This window comes from Tachypleus tridentatus, chromosome 12 (genome assembly GCF_004210375.1).
Source record: "Tachypleus tridentatus isolate NWPU-2018 chromosome 12, ASM421037v1, whole genome shotgun sequence".
In the NCBI taxonomy this organism is placed as follows: Eukaryota; Metazoa; Arthropoda; class Merostomata; order Xiphosura; family Limulidae; genus Tachypleus; species Tachypleus tridentatus.
The window spans coordinates 23349237-23372168 of record NC_134836.1 but is presented as its reverse complement, the minus strand read 5'-3'; the positions used below and the strand labels follow the sequence as shown (position 1 = coordinate 23372168).

Here is a 22932-nt window from a genome sequence, read left to right as displayed (position 1 = left end):
GGTTTATACTACTTTCAAAGAATCCCATTTCTCATTAGTAACCCTGAATACAAGTTAACCAAAAAGAGACAAGCTGGACCTACACTCAGTGGCCACTTTATTAGTACACCTATCTAGTATCGAGTAGATCCCCCTTTTGCTTCCAGAACAGATTGATTTCTTCGCGGCATGAATTAAACAAGGTGCTGGAAACACTTCTTAGGGATTTTGGTCTGTGCTGACTCGATATCATGACGCAGTACCTGCAGATTTGTCGGCCACACATTCATGCTACGAATCTCTCGTTCCATCTTATCCCTAAGGTGCTCTATTGGATTAAAATTTGTAGTCTCTGCTGGCTATTGAAGTACACTGAAATCACTGTCATGTTCGCGGAACCAGCTTGAGATGGTGCGCACTTTGTAAAATATCGAATTATCTTGCTGGAAGTAGCCATTGGAAAACCAGTAGACTGTGGCCATAAATGGATGCACACGTGATTGGAAGCAATGTTCAGGTACACTGTGATATTCAAATGATGATCATTTGATGTTAAAGGGCCTAATGTGTACCAAGAAAGCATTACACACACCATTACATCATCACCACCAGTCTGTACCGTTAATACAAGGCAGGATGGATCCATGGATTCATACTGTTTACGCCAAATTCTGACCTTACCATCTGCATGTCGCAGAAGAAATCGATATTCGTCAGACAAAGCAACGTTCTTCCTATCTTCAATCGTCCAGTTTTAGTGATCCTATTGTAGCCTCATTTAACTGTTCTTAGCTGACAGGAGTGAAACCTGGCATGGTCTACTGCTGCTGTAGTTCATCCGTTTCAAGGTTCGATGTGTTGTGCATTCAGAGATGCCCTTCTGCACACCAGTGTTGTAAAGAGTGGTTATTTAAATATTTGTGGCCTTCCTGTCAGCTTGAACGAGTCTGGTCATTTCACTCTGACCTTTCTCATCAGCAGGGCGTTTTCGTCCACAGAACTACTACTCACTGGATGTTTTTGTTGTTGTTGTTTGTTTTTCCACCAATCTTTGTAATCTCTAAAGACTATAGTGGGTGAAAATCTCAGGAGGTCAGCAGTTTTTATGATGCTGGAACCACCGCCTTTGGCACCAACAATCATTCCACGGTCAAAGTCACTTCGATCACGCACCTTCCCTATTCTAATGTTTGGTCGAACAACAGCTGATCCACTTGAACACATCTGCATCATTTATATAATGCGTTGCAGTCACATGATTCGCTGTTTGGCTATTTGCGTTAAAGAGCAGGTGTACCTAATAAAGTGGTCTCTGAGTGTATATCATAGTGAAAGTGTCAAACATATTGTTGGTGTGAACGTGCTTTATAGTCACTACGAGAAAAACTTATAAACTGGATAGGTGAAATGAAGAACAAATGTCACTTGCCACTATTTAATTCTTTATATTAGTGGGCTATATTTTGTGAAGAACTGAATAATGGCCGATGATATCTTTTCCTCACTTCACCTAGCCAGTGTTTAGATTTTTCTCATAGTGACTGTAAAGCATGTTCACACTAACAGTATGTTCGAAAATACGGTGATAACACTTGTAAACTTATAATATTGATATGGGTATATTCTGTAAAAATAGCGTTTTTAAAGATATTGAAGTTAATACTATGAAAATACTGTGATAACCCAATCAATAGATAATTTGAAATTGTAAGTGAATCAAGTCACACTGTTATGAGTTCACATTTCACTTTAGCTTTGTTTTTTTCTTTTTATACATTTTAACATTATGCAACATATGAAATTCAAACAACTTACAGATTTCCAACTGTTTCTTGTGACCTAATTTAATCCATCTGTCATTAAATTCTCTCATTATCGGTTATTTTAATGTCACTGTCCCTCTATTGACTTTCACTATGTGCCAAAGTTAAACTTTGGTAACTAACTTATGTGTATTGAATGGTATACATGTGGTTAATTATGGTCATTTGTACAAATGAACACTTGTTTTAACAGCATGTTTGGCAAGAAGAAGGTTATATGTTATTAAAGGAGGTTAAAGTAGACTTTTTCTTACAGCAGTCATTTGTGGCACAGTCATATTTATTATGATTTTCATACAGATACTTAATCTTAGGAGATAAGCCTAACATATCATTCCAGTAGTCTGTTTTAGGTAACCTGTATTTATTTTATCTTTTATCATTATTGCTTGTTTCAGTATGACAAAACCTTCCTAATACATATGTGTCTCTGTGTGTTTTTCTTAAAGCAAAGCTACCTGGGGCTATCTGCTGAGTCCACCGAGATGAATCGAACCACTTTTCTAATACATACTGCATACAGTGAATGATAATTATGGACTTGGACTCCTGTGCGAGTGAGCACCTATATTTGTTCTTAAGTATTTAGTTCCAGCTTTAATTCACGTGTGACTTTTAAGAAGAGAGTTAATTTCCGATAGACACGGTATCTCCACCGTCGAGTAGTTTCTAATAGTGCAGGTAACGCTTTTTAACCCAATCCTGGACATCAGAGTTTGAACCCTAATTTTATCTGCCAATCTCATATGTGTGAGAAAAGCTTTATTTTTTGTACTAGTTCTTCAAATTTTGAGAGAAACCTTCTCTGTAAAGAAATGCTCCTGCTTTATGATCTCCTTTCCTAAAATGTTTATAATAACTATTAAAAGTTTATTAAGTTTTAAATAAATAGGTTAATATAATCTGTAAACACGTATTTTTTTATGGAAAGTAAGTGATTTAAAATACACATAAATTATTCATAAGTACAAGACACAACAAAAATTATGTAAAATTACAACGGTAATGTTATTTTTATAGTTGTTGAAACATTTCTTCAAAAGGTTAGGTGAGTTTTTTGAAAATTTGTATGACAAAAACCCTAAAATCTGAATGCCTTTAAGACGAGTATGACCACCATACCTAAGAAGAGTGTAATTTATGTGTACAATAATAGGATGTAATGTGAAATATGCACATCCGAATTTCGTGACAAATATATATATATATTCGCATTTATTGCTTGGAGAGTTCACTTATATGAAAACTATACGTATGTCATACATTTATATATACACAAACACATACAAACCCTTAACAATGGGGCCCGGCATGGCCAGGTGGTTAAGGCACTGACTTGTAATCTGAGGGTCGCGGGCTCGAGTCCCCATCACACTAAATATGCTCGCCCTTTCGGCCGTGGGGGTGTTATAATATTACGGTCAATCTCACTATTCGTTGGTAAAACAGTAGCCTAAGAGTTGTCGGTGGGTGGTGATGACTAGCTGCCTTTCCTCTAATCTTGATGGGTTTTTTTTTCGTTTTTTTAATTTTGCGCAAAGCTACTCGAGAGCTATATGCGCTAGCCGTCCCTATTTTAGCAGTGTAAAACTAGAGGGAAGGCAGCTAGTCATCACCACCCACCACCAACTCTTGGGTTACTCTTTTACCAACGAATAGTGGGACTGACCGTTACATTATAACGCCCCTATAACTGGGAGGACAAGCATGTTTGGTGCGACCGGGATTCGAACCCGCGATCCTCGGATTACGAGTCGAACGCCTTAACACGCTTGGCCATGCCGGGCTCCACTCTAGTCTTACACTGCAAAATTAGGGACGGCTAGCGCAGATATCCCTCGTGCAGCTTTGCGCGAAATTCAAAACAAACAGAACAATGATAGATATTGCTCGACCTTTATATATATTTTTATAACAAAGACAACACGTTTGTTTTGTTAATGTGTTTTCTTACGAAATATAATCGAGTTTTAAGTATTTTTAATTATGGCAAACACTTAGATGTTGAGAAGTCGAGACAAACATATTTACATATTTTCATTTTTTTAAATAAAGCAAAAGTGTTACTTGAAAGTAACAACCATCCAAACAATAGGATGTATCGCAAACGCATTGTTTTACTAAAACAAAAGACGACGGTTAACAGATGAACATGTAACAAAGATCAAAGATAATGCTTTTTTATGAACATTTTTCTTAAGATTACACGATGTTTCTGAGAAATTATTAAATGAAGTATATCTTGCCTGATTTGCTGCGAAGCATGATACTGATGAGGAGAGAAACAAATGCCAAGATTTAAAGGGCTCGGGTGTGGCCTGGTGGTTATGGTGTTCTAAATGTGAGTGTGAAGGTTTCTGGTTCGTATTCTTGTCAAAATGATGTTAATTCAACCAATTTATTGAACGGTTTTTATAAAATTGTTTGTTAAAAAAAATTGAATTTTTAGCCGCGACATGAGATTTAAATACAGCCGCAGCTATTGAGGATTCCTTCTGGTTTCAGTAGCGAAGACTACATATTATTATTTTATACCCTTTCCTAAAGCTCTGAGTGGAAATGGCGAACTTCAGTTATTTAGGAAATTCAATGCAGAAATTCAGATACGATTAATCTTTGTATGTAGTTTATATACAAAACTGTTCCTACTACTACCGGATCTTGAAATTAACTTTTAAAATTTTGATTAAAACAGTACTTACTAAGGGAAATTACGTCATTTCATGTGGATTGTGAGATGTGCTTAACTAAAACAAACTGAAGTGTCATACCTACATTTTCTGAATAACCGCCTGATATATTATTGTTTGTTTGAATTCAAGCGTAAATCTAAATAATAGGCTATTCTATTCTGGGCTGTGACCACAACGGGAATCAAAATCCGGTTTTTATGTGCTATAAGCCTTCAAACTTATAAGACTAATTAAAATACTATGGTTAGGTGGTTAGGGCATTCGACTTCTAATCTGAGAGTCGTGGGTTCAAATCCCCGTCATACAAAAAATACTCGTCCCTTCAGCGGTTGGGGCGTTATTATACACGGCCAATCCCACTATTCGTTGATTAAAAGAGTAGCCCAAGAGTTGACCATGGGTGGTGATGACTAGCTGCCTTTCCACTAGTCTTGCACTGCTAAATTAGGAACAGTCAGCGAAGATAGCTCTCGTGTAGCTTTGTGCGAAATTAAACGAAAACAGGCTTACATATACAGTTTACACACATAGGGAGGGGTAATTACTGTCTTACTGAAACGTTATCTTAACATGTGTTTTCAACTTGTGTACACTGGACTGTGTCCGTTTACCAGTACGTTTGTGAATAATGCTATTACGCCATAATTTACCTAATGATCATATGATTATTTGCTTCTTCCACTTCCTTAACAATATGGCGAGTGAATTCCAACAACTTACCAAAAATTTTCTTTTCATTCCTGGTTCTTGTCTGAAGTATATGAGTGAGTCATCACGAAAGTTAAAACTCGGAGGTCGTTTCAGTTCTCTGTAGGATTCATTGAGACAGTTAATAAAGACCACCAAGGTAGAGCTGTTAGCAGACACGCTTAACCACATCCATTCACGGAGGTAGTCTCGAGGTATAGGGAAATCCAGGTGAACAACTTGGCCATGAACGCGACTTTGTTGGATGCTGTCGCTTTTTTCAGCTCTTAAATTTGGTCTGACCTGTGGAAAGGTCAATGACCTTTGGGCCATATATGAAAACACCAATTTTTTCGATCGCGGGTTAATGGTCAAACTCAACAGCGGTGACGTTTTGCCCGGTATGTGTATGCTTAACAATGTAGCTATGCTCTTCACGTTTGGCTTGAAGACGAAAAAAACGGAAAAGGATTCCTTCAAATTTTGAAAAAAGACCTTAGTCGCCATCTTTGGAACCTGAACATGGTTCATTCCGGAATGTAAGCGCCAAGATGGTAGCCAGGGTATAGGTCCATTAGTTTCACTCACTCCTCGTAAGGTGGTGTTGATATTTAATTCTTTCAAAATATTGAGCTCTGAAAATAAAGTGAAACAATAATTTTTACTTAAAAATACATTTTTAAAAGATTTGATCGAAGCTACATTTACCAAACTGAATTACATTATTTCATAAGGATTAGAATAGAATGTGTTTAAAATATTTATTACAGTTTCATAACATCTTTTCATTAAAGTTTTGTAAAATCGTATGGTTTGACATTTTGTATTGTTTCGCTTGACTTTTAACGAATGCAGTGTATTTATCAACCATAAAGTTGCGCAATTTGTTACATCTTCTTTGCCAACGCAAGTATCGAAAAGGTATATAAGCAGTCTAAGCCCTCAGATTTACCGCTGAGCCACCTGAGATGGGAGAGGAGATAAAATACTAAACTTCAAAGTTTATTTGTTTGGAATTAAGCACTTAGCGTAGTTTAGTATATTTCTCTATCCTGAACATATATATGAACGCTTGTAATATTTGAAGGTATTATATACACTTGTTATGTTGCTTTTCGAAACAAAGAATTATAAGAAAACTTCTCTCTTAATGTTTGTTTGTTTGTTTATATTTCGCGCAAAGCTACTCGAGGGCTATCTGCGCTAGCCGACCATACTTTTGCAGTGTAAGACTAGAGGGAAGGCAGCTAGTCATCACCACCCACCGCCAACTCTTGGACTACTCTTTTACCAACGAATAGTGGGATTGACCGTCACATTATAACGCCCCACGGCTGAAAGGGCAAGCATGTTTGGTGCGACGGGAATTCGTACCCGCGACCCTCAGATGACGAGTCGAACGCCTTAACCCACCTGGCCGTGCCGAGCCTTATTGCGACAATTGGCGTTATCTCGTTTTTGGATGTTGCGAAAGCAAACCGACACTGACTAAACGTAAAACAGAATGAAACATTAGGCACTTTTGTCGATTTACTGTTCGTGTGAAATCTTTCTCGTGCATATAATTGAACTTACATTTCTTTTAGACTCTATAAATACCGGACATTAAAGAAACAAATTTATAAATATAATAGCAAATGTCTGTCTGTCTATCTCACTCTGTGTCTCCTAAGCGGTTAACCGCAGTAAATATACATATATACACCAAAATTTTTATTTTCCAATGTACATTAAAGGAAAAATCATTCCTTTTTTTTAATTCCTAAAACTTGGTATCAATATCAATATTTATCCGTCAGTCTTCGTATGTGGTGAATCTGAGAAAAATACGCGTTAAGAACAAAATTGTTTTTTTTTTGTGAGAGAAGTTCACAAAAAAACAAACAAACGAGAAATACTAAGCCGACTGATTAAAAGAAATATTTTGAATAGTAATAACATAAATGGAAAAAAACGCATAAAAAATAACTTGTTTTTGTATATACATGTAATTGCTATTGTTCGTTTTTGTTTTGTTTTTAATTATTTTATTATACCATCACAGAAATTTATTTGAATTGAACTTAATATCTCACCTTTCACACTTCTGAAAGAAATGACAACTGTCAAAAAGAGCTCATTTTGCTGGCGAGTTTTTCTTGCGGTCAGTAAAATGACAAGGAACGTTGGCATCCAATGGAAAAAATTTCCTCCGTTACCGAGCGAAGCTGAACGCTCTGTTTTACTGGAATGTTCCTATTGTATCGAAACCCAAACATTTTTGCCAACAATGCATTGCAGTTTTTGTTTGTTTATATGTAATTAGACATAAACCTACACAATGGGTTATCTGTGCTCTGCCTACCATTGGTATCGAAACCTGGTTTCTGTCGTTTAAGTGCACAGGCATACAATTGTGCCACATGGGTGGGAAAACATTATAGTTGGTCTCTTTTGCTTAAAATCAAACGAAATGCAATTTCTCTAATTGAAATTACACATGGAATGACAAACGCTGTAAACGGTTCACAAAAAACCGTATTTCAAATTACCTCTTAATGAAGTTTTCTTTAACTTAGAAATACTGATAGATTTATTGTAATTTTAGTTCATTTGAGCTGTTAGTGAGATGTTATAGTGATTTTCGACACTTTTTTGTGGGAGGAAGGAGGAATGGGGTACTGGCTACAAGCCATGCATTTTAGCAAATTATTTTACGTAAGGTCATTTTGACTCGGCCATAATCAAAAAGTAGTCCTCACTAATCGCAGAATGCAACAACATACACGTAAAAGGCCAACGCCCTACAGTAACGACGTATTAAACAAATAATATTACAATATTTTTTATTACACGATTAATATACTTTACTTACTAAACAGTAAGTAATCTTTCTCGTAAAGATAAACCTGAATATAATTATTTTTTTCTACTCATACGTAAAAAGTAAAAAGAAAGAAAAATAGACTCTTTTTACATTTGATCTGTTGATGTTGGAAAAAAGTAGCTTATTATAAGATAAAAGGTTCCAACCGCAGGATTTATACAAAGATATTTGTATTGACTAGCTGTCTTCTTTTTTATCCTTTAGGACATAAATAAATAAACAATTGTCGGTAAAATAAATCAGGTGTGGTCTTACAAATACGGTTAGTGTATCTATTTTAAATGAAGAGAGAGAAATTTGTCTGAAAACAAGAGAAGCAGAAACATAAATTGATAAGAGATTCGTATGGGGTTGATTCTGAGAGGTGTGGTTAGGTTTAACGGCCACTTCATTCTTTTTCTGTACGTGTTTGGCATTAGCTATTTCGTAAGATTTCCTGTAAACATGCCAATAAATAAAACCCCGTTCACTGTTATTTAACTTCTTTTGGGCCTTGCTAGTAATAATAATCATAATTAATTCACGGTTAAAATGAAATAATCGTTATTTTAACCAAAGCTACGTCATTCTATTTATATTAATTAATATTGGTACATATGCGTAACTATTTCTAGAACATTCACTAACTCAACTGTGCTATCTTTCAAAAACTCTAGTTACAATACACATAAACTGTATCTCAAATGTAATCTCTCGAACTGTCTTCTAGCCAAAAACAGTATGATAGTTAGTCCAAGACATATCATCAAATCAGACATGATCTCTCATATTATTAACAAAACGTAAATGCACTCCCAATCACCTAACCTGCTCAGCTAGCTTCGGACTTGATATCTCAATTTATTAACTAGCTTTATGCGCAGTGGCTTAGGCTAATAGACAAAAGGAAAGAAGGAAATATTACCAATATGTCAGTTAACCTCCGAAGTGTTATCGCAGTAAATTATTTATTCACGGACAGGTTGTAACATAAAATAACACTGACAGTGAAGGTACTTCACTAACAGTGAACGTACTTAGTTGATGAAGCAATCCATTATAATCATCATCAATTTTGTTTGGTTTTAATTTGCTCTGCTTACATTTAATTAAAGCGTTATAGTAAATTAGCTGTAGTAATTACTGGGTGAAGTTTTAGCTCTAATTTGTATAGTTATTTTGCTTTAGTAAGAAGTTAAATATGCTAAGCTATAAATTAGCCACAAAAGTGATCTGACGTTATCAGCTAATGTTACTCCACAAGGTAACTCCAGATTTCAATTGTTAGGGAATTATTGAATACTAAATATTAGTCTTTCATCTTCTCAGTATCAAAACAACAAGAAAGAAGTGCATTAAGTATTCATTGGTGTAGTTATTATTTATACTGTATGTTATTTTCTTTTGTTTGCGGACCACCATGGCCAGGCGGTGAGGACGCTCGACTTGCAATCTGAGGGTCGTGAGTTCGAATCCCCATCACACCAAACATGATCGCCCTTTAAGCCCTGGGGCATTATAATGTGATAGTCAAATCCACTATTCGTTGGTAAAAAAGTAGTCCAAGAGTTGGTGGTGGGTGGTGATGAATAGCTGCATTCCCTCTAGTCTTACACTGCCAAATCAGGGACGGCTAGTGTAGACAGCCCTCTTATAGCTTTGCGCGAAATTCAAAAAATAAACAAACAAACAAGCCTCTCACTTAACCACTATTGGTGAGGATGGATTATATATCTATAATACATATGCGACAGAAGCTTTTCACAATCGCGGGCGGGGATTGAAACCTGCGTTTAATATACCCTTCTTTCAGTAACAATTACTAATATTCTTGATGACGAGAAACCCACTTGCAATAAAAATGTATCTCAAACGGCTGGTATTGGTATTATCACGTTTATTGATAAGCAGAGAACAACGTTTCGACCTTCCTAGGTCATCTTCAAAGTGATAATACCCATACCAGCCGTTCTGAGATACAATTACTAATATTACATTGAACAATTACTCGGTACGAAAAATAAATAAAATAAGATATTTCACTTTGTTAAAAACTAATTATTATTATTTATGGCATTATTGGTAGTTATGATGTGTATGTATGTTTAACGCTCATAGCAAGCTTGGGTTGCCCTACTTTTAACCAAGATTAGGAAAGTAATCTATCTTGTTCAGTGCAGCACTGATTGTTTGTTTGTTACTTTTCACCAACGAATAGTGGGATTGACTGTAACATAATAACACCCCCACGCCTGAAAGGGCGAACATGTTTGGTGGGACAGAGATTCGAACCCGCAACCCTCAGGATGCGAGTCGAGTGTCCTAACCACCTGGCCATGCCCGTTCCTGATGCACTGACACTGACCAGTGCTGAGAGATTTGTATTATAATTATAAATATAATAATGTACAACGTTCTCAGGGTAAGAAGACTGGTTATTACTCCATCAGGTCTTTATCTATCAGTTCTATTGATTTCATTGAATGTTTTTGCCAGTTCTTTGACAATATTCTTGCCTAGTTTACCTTGAGTTCCATTTTAAACTGTCCTCTAGTGGGACAGTGTAAGTTAACGGATTTACAACTTTAGATTCCGGGGTTCGAATCTAAACCGTGAACACAGTAGTTAGCCCAATGTGACTTTGCTCTAAAAACAAACTATTTAAACCTTTATTAGCCTTTATTCTTTTGTACTATTTACACAACAACACAGCAATAAATAAGAAACAAGTGTTGAACGCGTCCGTCATTAGCTGAAATAAACTTAACATGTTCAGTGATGTTTAATTAATCAGCTGTAGATTCATGTAAGTATAATAGTATCAAATTCTTCAAATGTTCATGGTTCATTGTTGATTTTAAGTAATTCAGTGGATCTTGGAAGGTGAAAAACAATTGTATTAATGAAGGTGTTTCAGGTAAAAAAGGGTCAAATGGTTTGACAGCTTTAAATACCCCCGAAATGACACAGTAGTATGTCTGCAGACCTGCAACGTTAGAAAATGGGTTTCGATACCCGTAGTGGGTGTAGCACAGAGAGCCCATTGTGTAACTTTGTGATTAACGACAAACAAAAGAACAGTCTTAAACACATCAATTGAAGTGGTGAACTTTGTAACTTTATTCAGTTTAATGATGGAATATTATCTTGTTAACTACATGATTCAAATATAGGAAGGTTTTAACTGATGTTTCAGATGGCTAAGTTACAGATCTTTGATGTAAGTGTAATTGACTACTCGTGGAGTAAAATGTTCCCATTTCTCTGTTACAGATTTCCCTCTCCGTTAGCATGCGAATACAATTGATTTTCAATTGTCTTTGGAGTAGCTAGAATGTTTTGGTCAAAAGCAACGATGTATACTGTTGAGCTTTATCAAAAACGAAGGGTAAAAGCGTTATCTACAGAGTGACAAATAGAATATATCTTTTATAGTTGACGATATGTAGCGTCTATTTCTGTGGTATCCAAGACGGACTTATGAGCCACAGCGTGAAAAGAAATGTCTCGTCAACACTAACTAGACGTGGTAGGTGTAGTATAGTTGGCATGTTATAGCATGTTGTGTTTTGTTTTTATTCATATGGTCTTACAGTTTATGAATGGGACAGAGTGACTGTATATTCTGTTATGTTTAGATGATGTATTACATCTGTAATGAATGTTTAGGCATGTAATTAAAAAATGGTATCGTAATATATTATATGACAATGTTCCAAAAAGCAAGAGATTAACCATTATCTACTTTCAACCACTGCAACTTAATAAATGAATCATACAATTTACACACTAATTTGCTGGTATTTTCTATGTGTCGGTAATTTAGAAGTGTTTAACAGTTGTTTTCTTAAGTCCCCTAGAGGCCTGGCATGGCCAAGCGCGTAAGGCGTGCGACTCGTAATTCCAGGGTCGCGGGTTCGCGCGCGAGTCGCGCTAAACATGCTCGCCCTCCCAGCCGTGGGGGCGTATAATGTGACGGTCAATCCCACTATTCGTTGGTAAAAGAGTAGCCCAAGAGTTGGCGGTGGGTGGTGATGACTAGCTTCCTTCCCTCTAGTCTTACACTGCTAAATTAGGGACGGCTAGCACAGATAACCCTCGAGTAGCTTTGTGCGAAATTCCAAAACAAACAAACAAACAAACAAGTCCCCTAGTGTACATGTGTTGAGATGATACGTAAACAAAGCTATTATGCACTGCATTTGTGCTCGCCAGTGTCACTCCGTTTATGTAGGGCAAATTTATTGACTTAAGCGCTCGTTTGAACAACTGTGAAGGTATAGGTTATGGAACTTTTGGAATGCACTTTCATTCTATCTCTTGTTTAAAAACATAGGGACAGGCGCGTGGGACGAATGACGACAACTCGGACTCGGGTAATGATTACGTCAGCTCGCTGGGTACTTTTTTTTATTATTCATTTCTTATTTAGTCTGTTTTATGCGCTTTCGAGTCTGTCGGTTGGAAACAGGTTTATTAAGAAGACATTAGGGACTATTATTTTCCGTTTGTTATGACAGTGAAGGATGATCGTTTGAAACAAAAACATTTCATCTGAGCAAAGGTGTGACTTCAGATCCGGAAAATGTTTTCTATTTATATATCTTCTTATGTCACTTTATAACCTGAAAATGAAAATAGGAATTCTGCTTTGGCTCCAGATCCGGAGAATAGTTTCTGTTAAAATATCTTATAATGTCAATGAAAATGAGAAGCAGGCTATAGTGATAGACATATAAGTAAACAATATATACACATTCAGCAGGCTTTGCTTGTAATAGGTCAAAAACTAGTTCCCACTTTCAATATATTTAACACTTAACATATTAAAACTGTCAGCGTGAGAAAGGAAAACAACCATTGTGAACACCTATTAAATATTTCTTATGAAAATTTTTATTGGGGGCGCTAACCTTCCCCTTCCTTTATGGTTCCGCCGCCACTGGTTATTAATCTTTGTATTGTAAGTACTAATAATATTACTTGGAATATGATTTTAGAAATGCATCTGATATGTGGTTTGTCTGTAGGATTGTCATAATATTCATATCAACCAGCTAAGCCAATTTCATTGTAAACTTTCAACACACCTGTCACGTGTCTATAGTTTCAGTTTTATTCATGTGTCTTACTTATACTTCCTACTTTTTCCAATTTTCATCTATCCTTTGAAATGCTATGTAGAAACATCAGTATATATGTATCATATGAAAAGCTAAACTAACACTGTTCACACGGTTTATAGATACTGTTATCTTTACGTCGTCTACCCAGTCTGATTCTTCAGTCTCTGAAACGTGTACTACCTGGAAACTGATGCGTTTTTTGTTTTTAACATTTACTCAGTATAATTTAAATAATTTGTTGTGAGTATCTGTGTATTTTTCTTATAAGAAAGCCACATCGGGCTATCTGGTGTGTCCACCACTGGGGATTCGAATCCCTGATTTCAGTGTTGTAAATCCGTAGACTTACCGCTGTCCCAGCCGGGGACTATTGTAAGTTCCACCGCATTCCATTAAGCATCAGCGTTACAAGAAACAAAAATGAATAAAAAAAAAGGAAGGCACGACCGACGTGATAAAGTTATGAAGTTACTGAAAGAGAGAAGGAAAAGTTAAAAACAAAACACAAAAACGATCAATGACCTTTGTGGATATACGTTAATATAACGTTAGCATACACGATATGTGGCAGAGTAAATGTTTATTTGTTGGGTAAATTGTGCAATCAAATAGAAAGCAGAAAACGTTTAACATGACTTTTAGTTGGTGACTGGTATGTTTTAAAACGTTTAACATGACTTTTAGTTGGTGACTGGTATGTTTTAAAAATCACTTCAGGTCACAGCATATAATTTATTATAGCAGAAGTATACAGATACATCAGCCTGGCATGGCCAGGTGGTTAAGGCGCTCGACTCATAATCTGAGGGTCGCGGGTTCGAATCCCCGTCACACCAAACATGCTCACCATTTCAGCCGTCGGGGCGTTATAATATAACAGTCAATCCCACTATTCGCTAGTAAAAGAGTAGCTCATGAATTGGCGGTGGGTAGTGATGGCTAGCTGCTTTCCCTCTTTTCTTACACTGCCAAAATAGGGTTGGCTGGCGCAGGTAGCCCTCGTGTAGCTTTGTGCGAAATTCAAAAACAAACAAGAGATCACAGCAATATCTGGCTTCTTAAAAAACCGATTAATATATAAATGCACAGAACAAACATTGAGAGGCATATATAGAAAGATTGTGTGTTCTTGTCATGCAGAAGAATTTGTTATTCTCCAACAAAAGGAACATTCCAACACATTTCTTTTCAAACTTTGCTGAAGAAGACTTACAGTCGAAACGTTAAATTTGTTTGTGGACAAGCACAATGAGCTATCTGTGCTTTGTCCTCCGCAGGTATCGAAACCCAATTTCTAGGTTGTAAGTTTGCAGACGTACCTCTGGGCCACTAGGGTAGGGATAAAGTCAGTTGAATAAAAATCCTGTTATACGCTTTTAGTATCACTACAGCCTTAGTATCATTTTCAAACTTCGAACAAACGCGTAACTAGACTCGACTGATGGTAATAAAAACGCATAAGTAGTACTAAAATAGGTATAAAAATAATGTTTATATTCTATCGGGAAAACAAAAGATGTAACAGTTTATATGGCATGCTAAAGTGAGTCAAGAAATACTTTGCTCTATCGTATAGACTACATAAAACAAAGATTAGTCGTATATAATAAACTGTGCTGTAGTGCAACAACAGATAGAAATATCGCAAGGTCGAGAACAACTAAAAGTAGGCTTACGAAGCCCTAATGAACCCAGAAGTTAATGTGTTGTACTGTGGATTTGACACTTCGTGGCTTACTTAGCATATATTTCGCTGGTTTTGAAAAGGATGTTTGTGGTCTCACAAAATTAGTCACCTTTTTATGCTCTGTTTAGGTGTCCCAACTTGAAGATACGACTATGTTCGTGAATCTTCGTGATCACGTTTTTAGATTATTTAGAGAACTAGACAACTGAATTTGAAGACAGTATTTAATAATGCTAAGTGCAAAGTAACGCATGCGATACATTTTAATTTAAATTATCATTATCACCTTGATGAAAATTAACTCAAATCTGTCGTGAAGGAAAAAAAACTGACGTGTTTCTGTAGACCAGTTTCTTTAATTTCTTAAGCCTTTCAAGCTTTATGTTGTTACCAGTGCGAAAGCAGACAGGATTTTGGGCTGCACTTATAGAAATATTAAATATTAACTCAAAGGCGTTAATAGCTTCTTTGTACGAATCCCAGCGGGTCACCAGTAAGTTTGCGGGTTTACAACGCTAAGATCGGGATATCGATCCTCCTTAGTGGACACAGAAGATAGCCTAATGTGGCTTTGCGCTGAAACAAAGAAACTTCTTTGTACAGATTTCTGGTTAGGCCTCATTTTGAGTATTGTGTTTAGTTTGGGGCTCCTTACCTTAAGATGAACATGGAAATTTTAAAAAGTATTCAAAATATGCTACAAGGATGACCCCTGGGATGAAGGAGTTGTCATATAATAACAAGTTAAGGTTCTTATTGTTATCTTTTCTTGAGAAAATAAGGATTACATGAATCAGTTGAAACTGTTCATAATTATTAAAGAACTAAATAGGATTGATGCGCCATCTTTTGTTTTCGTTTTTAATGGTAAGATTGATATAAATAGGAGATTTGGAAGGGAATAAGTAACTGAACCGTAGATAAATGTATTTCTCAAACAGTGTTTATTTGTGTTCACTTGTATTTCCTTGTTGTTTTGGTTTTTGTTTGTTTCTTTGCTTATTGTTTCGATTTATTCATTGCATAACATTTCCTGAATCTGCATTGTTTAATATATTTATGAGAAGCAACTGTACATCAGTGTACCTGAATGCCACAGTAGAATATTTAAAAATGTCTTTTGTAGTTTCAAGCGAGAACGTCATTAAAATAATTTCTACAAAAGAAGTGTTACAACAGAAAAGCTGCGCTTAAAATCAATACACTCTTAGAAAAAAATGAATTTCAACTACTATTAATCAATCTGTAAATTATAAAACACAGGCCAATTTTACAGTTCAAAATTTAAATATTATAAAACACAGGCCAGCTTAAGATCTCACGATTTAAACATATAAAACACAAGCTAACTTAATGGCTCCAGATTTAAACATTATAAAATACAGACCAACTTAATGGCTCAAGATTTAAACATTATAAAAAAAAGGCCAACTTAATGGCTCAAGATTTAAACATTATAAAAAAAAGGCCAACTTAATGGCTCAAGAGTTAAACAGAACTTTAAAACTCCTTACAGTGAACTGTTCCCATTTCTAACTAGTATGTTTTATTTTCAACTGTTCTGTATTATGAAATGTATTGTAATATAAACAAATGGATCACTGAGTATTCTTTATTAGTAAAGGTTACGAAGTTGATCTGTATGGAGGGTTTATGTATTATTCTGTTCATTAGGCATTTAAATTATATATAACAACATAGTTTCCAAAATCCCACATAGAACGTTATGAGAACTTGCGTATGTCTACACTGGAAGACGTGGTTGTTACTTCTATAGACGTTTTCTTGTCGCGGGTTCGCGCCCGCGTCGCACCAAACATGCTCGCCCTCCCAGCCGTGGGGGCGTTATAATGTGACGGTCAATCCCACTATTCGTTGGCAAAAGAGTAGCCCAAGAGTTGGCGGTGGGTGGTGATGACTAGCTGCCTTCCCTCTAGTCTTACACTGCTAAATTAGTGACGGCTAGCACAGATAGCCCTCGAGTAGCTTTGTGCGAAATTCAAAAACAAACAAACAAATTGAATGGTAACACTATGGCTGTCGTGAAGCGCAAGAAAGAAAAGATTGACGCGTACACGTTTCTCATTGGCCATTGATTTGTCTTTTGTTTCCATATTTTAAGTATTAGTTTTGTTTTTATTTGATAAAATAATGAGGAAATGCAGATATCAAATATTGATGAATAATATTAAGAATAATAATGAAAAGTGGAAAATATAGGTGTCACATCACATGAGTGTGACGCACTTGGCTGGTTTTGGTTTCGTTTTGAAACTCGTTGCGATACTCGGAAAATGCTCCATTTTTTGAATATTTGGTTTGTTTTAAGCACAAGGCTGTACAATAGGCTATTTGTGACGCAACCGCCATTGATCGAACTCCGAATGTTATTGTTACAAGTCATCTAGTTCACCGCTTATTAATTCATTTCACAAATGTATTTCCTTATAGTAAAGCCACATTAGGCTATCTGTTTTGTCCACCAAGGGGAACCAACCCCCTGGTTTTAAGGTTGTAAGTTCGAAAACTTACCGCTGTACCACTGGTAGGACAATTTCGCAAATAAAATACGTATTAAGACTCAGGTTGTATTAGACCTTCACTTAGAATCGCGGCATATAAACTGAGTAAATTTTGATGAAGTATACGTTTGTTTGTTTTTTGCACAAAGCTACTCGAGGGCTATCTGTACTAGCCGTCCCTAATTTAGCAGTGTAAGACTAGAGGGAACGCAGCCAGCTAGTCATCACCACCCACCGCCAACTCCTCTTGGGCTACTTTTTTACCAACGAAAAGTGGGAGGCTGGGTATGTTTGGCGCGACTCAGGAGCGAACCCGCGACCCTCAGATTACGAAGCGCACGCCTTAACGCGCTAGGCCATGCCAGGCACGATGAAGTATACATTTTATGATATTTTCCAATATGTTTGCAAGGATAGTTGACTAAATTGTACATTAAAATTATATTTTAAATGCGTTTTTATTATTATTTTGTTAAATTGATTATAAAATGAAGAAAAAATATTAAAACAGTTGGTTAAGAAACTATGTGAAATAAAAAAATATAAATTAATTTATTAAAGTACTTTAAATTATATGGAGCAGACGCGAGTAATTAGAACATGGCTTTTAATTCGAAGAACCCATGAGTGGAAACAAAGAACACACTACATTTGCCATATCGCGTGTCGACGAGGCCTTTCGCATAACACCGGAGCTCACCAGATTACTCAGAATACAACATTTATAGCATAAATATACATGTGTGTGTGAATGTGTACGTGTATCATAACTTTTGATGGACAGTAAACAACTGTGAGGGTTTGAACCAGATTAAGTTAGTGAAATGTAATTATTATAAATGTTATTTAAGACATTTACAAATTACATTTTTTGAGTAAGGATCAATAACATCTACCATGTGAAATTACGGGCCCCGGATTGGGCAGGTGGTTAAGGATCTTAACTCATAATCCGAGGGTCGCGGGTTCGAATCCCCGTCACACCAAACATGCCCGCCCTTTCAGCCATGAGGACGTTATAATATAACGGTCAATCCTCACTGTTTGGTGGTAAAAGAGCAGCACAAGGTTGGCGGAAGGTAGTAATAACTAGCTGCCCTCTCTCTAGTTTTACACTGGTAAATTAGGGATGGATAGCGCTGATAGCCCTCGTGTAGCTCTGAGCGAAATTCAAAATAAACCACCATGTGTAATTACGGCATTCCTGATATCCAGATATGTCTGACTGTTTCATTTAATTTTTAACGTGAGCGTTGTTATTTATAATGTTTACGTGGTTCGAGTGTTAAAATAAGTTATTTTTAGAAGCTATAAATATTACAGATTTGCTTAGGTAACTATTAAAGAATCATTTGTTGTGAATTGACGCCACGTTATCCTAACCTTCTAAAAATTTCTCGTTGCTTTAAGTGAGTATTGTTCCATTATAACATTTTGTAGTTTGTAGGAAGTTCTAGATCTCAGTCGGAAAATGTATACATTGGCGATCAAGTTGGTGCAAGTAAGGAAGTTTGTGAGAGTAAAAGAGAACAAACAAACAATTTAGACTATAGAACGTGAGTTCAACCATAAAGTGTGTATAGTGGTGATTTTTAAAGTGTAATAATCATAGACTGTATTGTAATGACAGATTTTCGCGCAAAGCTACATAGCTGTCTATAGTTTTGAATGGATAAACTAGAGGTAAGACAGCTAGTCGAAAACGTTAACCGCCAACACTTGAGATGCTCTTATCTGACCACATACTTTCGTATTCACAGTCGAGGTCCATTTTTCTAGAAACACTTCGTAAACTTGATTGTTTTAGTCAATTTAAGACAGCTAGTCGAAAACGTTAACCGCCAACACTTGAAACAGTCGAGGTCCATTTTTCTACTGAAACGTTTGTTTTAGTCAATTTGACTACAAATACAGTGATTTTAACAATTATTAGCAATTCGCGTTATTTTATTGTAGTTAAGTGAACCAGTCAAAGTTGTTTGTTCTAGTCTTTTCTACAAACTGTCATCTCTATGTAAGCCGTTACTAAAAATTACTGTTTAAAAGAAGACAGTCATATTTTAGTTGGAAAACCTACGTTACGGAGGCTAAAGTCCGAAACGCAAACGCAAACGCAAACTAACGTGGCAGGGTTTAGTTTAGAGAGAGAGAAATCAGAAGAATTCTCTCTCCAACTGGGGTGTTCAGGAACGTTGTGGTTCCTCTTCATCCCCTTTCGTGGAAGGTTATTGAATTTAGCTGGGTTTTTTTATAAAATAATTTTTTAAACTCTTTTTTTGGGTGAAGGAGTAAAGTTTAGTATTATTCGTGAACGAGGCACAGGTAGTTGGTTGTTGGTTGTTTTGGAATTTCGCACAAAGCTACTCGAGGGCTATCTGTGCTAGCCGTCCCTAATTTTGCAGTGTAAGACTAGAGGGAAGGCAGCTAGTCATCACCACCCACCGCCAACTCTTGGGCTACTCTTTTACCAACGATAGTGGGATTGACCGTCACATTATACACCCCCACGGCTGGGAGGGCGAGCATGTTTAGCGCGACGCGGGCGCGAACCCGCGACCCTCGGATTACGAGTCGCACGCCTTACGCGCTTGGCCATGCCAGGCCCCACAGGTAGCACCGGAGAAAACGGCCAAATCCCGTCCCGAAAGGCCGATGTCACGGTAAATGTGAACATAAATCTACACGACCCGATTCGGGGCATGGCAATAGTTACCTTGGCTGGGATCTAAAGATCCAATGCCTGAGTTTTTGCTGTGGGGGGAAACGGGAGTGCCCCGAGAAAATTAAAGTCCAAATATAATCTATAAATGTATGAGTAAGACTACACGTTTCTCAACATCAGAGAAGTGTTTTATACAAACGTACGTGAATGAAGTAAAATTGTAGACGTGTTTTCACTGGATATTAGTAGGGGTTCTGTCTCGAATTCCTCTTGTTATCAAAAGTGTCAGCTACATTCACTGTACGAGAAGAAAACACTAAGTGAAAACCCGTGTTTATTGGTTAAATAAAAGTCATGACGTACCCCAGACTTCACAGTAACAACCAAACACTTCTCATATTACATGTCACGAGGTAAAGCCTCGACAAGGACAGCTCGTTTTCCACAAGCATCTGGGATTGATTTTGTTGATGTCTTTACTCTAATTGGTTACTCTGGACAATCAAGTGGATGGCTAATGTCAGGTTTTTATGTCAGATTACACACTTACAAAATAACCGTTTTTGTCTGTATGAAAACAACAATTACAAATGGTGCATAATTTTTTTTTAGATATGATCTTCATAGGTCATAATGCTAAAATATTAAAAGATTTATAATTGAATTACATGGTTTTATGAAGTTAAAAATATCGTTATGACATAGCGGCATAATGATATAAATATCGTCATAATATCCTGATTCAAAACCTCAGGCCAATCATTATAGAAAAGTAATAAAGCGGTACTCTAACAAAATGTTACCAAAAAATCAAACAAAAACTATAACCTATGTGTACATATTTGATATATTCGATGTGTATTACGTTACTGGTATTGCTAATGGCAACACTGCCAAGACAATTGTCGTTGTCCCTTATTTTGAACTGCCGACCACAAGGAAGGAAGCCGAGTGGCAGCGCCCACCGCCAACACTTGGACTACTCTTTATTAGTAACTGAGTATCACATTGTAACGCTTCTGCAACTGAAATGGCAAGCCTGTTCTGTGCCGGGGTTTGATCCTACAACTCACAGTCTGTTATTCGAGCTCCCGTGAAGTCATGATAGTCCATATTTTACTTAGTAACAAGAAAATTCCAAATTTCAAGTCACGCCTTAATTTTCACTTTTACAACAATAGATTATATTTTAAGCAGATTTTGGAGTATCTCAAATTTAACATATTTCAGTTTGTAATTCACGTGTAGTTTTAAAAGTAATGTATATAACTCCTCAGCGCAGATAGCCAGACAATTTTGTAGCTATAAACGCTTTCTATATAATTATCCAGTGCAGCCAAACCATTGTATAACTTTAAAAGCTTTTTATATGACTATGCAGCACAAATAGCCAGAACACTGTAGCTTTAAAGCTTTTTATATGGCTATGCAGCACAAATAGACAGAACACTGTAGCTTTAAAAGCTTTCTATGTGACTATGCAGCACAAATAGCAAGAATATTGTAGCTTTAAAAGCTTTCTATATGACTATGCAGCACAAATAGCACGAACATTGTAGCTTTGAAATCTTTCTATATAATAATTCTGTGTAGATAGTCATAGCGAGCCTACTGTGTAGTTTAACATTTTTCTGTATAACTATTCAACGCAGATAACTAGACCATTATAGATCTGTAAAATATATCGACATATCTACTAGACCACTGTGTAAGTTTAAAAGCTGTGTAACTATCCAGCGTTGATAACCAGTTATTGTATAGATTTGCGCTTAAACAAATGAAGCAAATATATCCAGCCATCGCTAGACGTAGGATCTACTTGCTACTGTAAAGTTAAGTCACAAACGTAATAAATACCTCTGGTACTCCTTATATGGTGAGGTGTTCCACCAGGTTTAGAAGGTTCGACAATCTTCATTAATAAAGTCGTAAGTACCAACACTCTAACATGAGCACTAACACTCTTTAAAAGGCGCATTCTGAAGTGTTCGTTCTTTTTTTTTTTAATATTGACAGTTATTATAATTCTATAGAAGTAACTGTACAGAAGGTACTTTAAGAAACGATAAGGAATCGAATGATTTTTGAAAGTCGAATCATGCCGATCTGTATTTAAAAGCACGAGTTAGAGTCGTTCGGAAGTGCCCAAAACGTTCTAGACGTTGTTTAGAGAAATAAGAACTAAAACGGATCTCGTCACCACCGATCAAAATTTCTCAAATAAACCCAGAATATCCAATTACGCATAAACGAAAAACATCACCATTTTCGCTTTGGTCATCATCAACCTCTCGCTGCGTCTCTTCGCACATCACGTGCACGCGGTGACCATCTGAAATATAAATCGTGACGCTTTAGTCGAACGCATGCGCTCTATCGTAGAAAGTAAAACCTCAAAAATTGTACTAGATTTAAAGGTTGTTCTTAAAATGATAAGAAATACAGATCAGTGCAATTCGAAACCACCTTTGTTTTATAGAAACTTTGCAGCCAACTACGAAAGTTCACTTTATTGTTAATACTATGAGATATTTTTTGTGAATATATATTAACTCAAGATACACCGTTGGGAAAATTCACACAAGCTCAGCGGTAATGCTTTTTAATTGAAACTTCTATGAAAAAAAATTAAAACGGAACAAAATTGACAGAGGTTGTCTTAAAAGTCTTATCAGACACAATATGGTGGACAACGCTTGTCTTAAAAGTTTTGTAAACTTTTGTAAAATAGGTTTGTTTGATTGTTTGTTTTGAATTTCGCACAAAGCTACTCAAGGGCTATCTGTGCTAGCCGTCCCTAATTTAGCAGTGTAAGACTAGAGGGAAGGCAGCTAGTCATCACCACCCACCGCCAACTCTTGGGCTACTCTTTTACCAACGAAAAGTGGGATTGACAGTCACATTATAA

At 36.4% G+C, this 22932-nt stretch overlaps 1 protein-coding gene across 1 annotated transcript in view; it reads right to left on the bottom strand.

Moving 5' to 3' along the window:
* LOC143235195 (kielin/chordin-like protein) overlaps nucleotides 1-22146 on the bottom strand; it is a 52452-nt gene extending 30306 nt beyond the window's left edge. Inside the window, exons 1-2 of the mRNA XM_076473126.1 lie at nucleotides 21882-22146; nucleotides 5216-5817 (exon numbers count right to left, since the gene is read on the bottom strand). Coding sequence (XP_076329241.1) covers nucleotides 5216-5817; nucleotides 21882-22002 — 723 coding nt within the window. The 5' untranslated portion in view covers nucleotides 22003-22146. The remainder of the gene's footprint in view (nucleotides 1-5215; nucleotides 5818-21881) is intronic.
* Nucleotides 22147-22932: the final 786 nt, after the last annotated feature.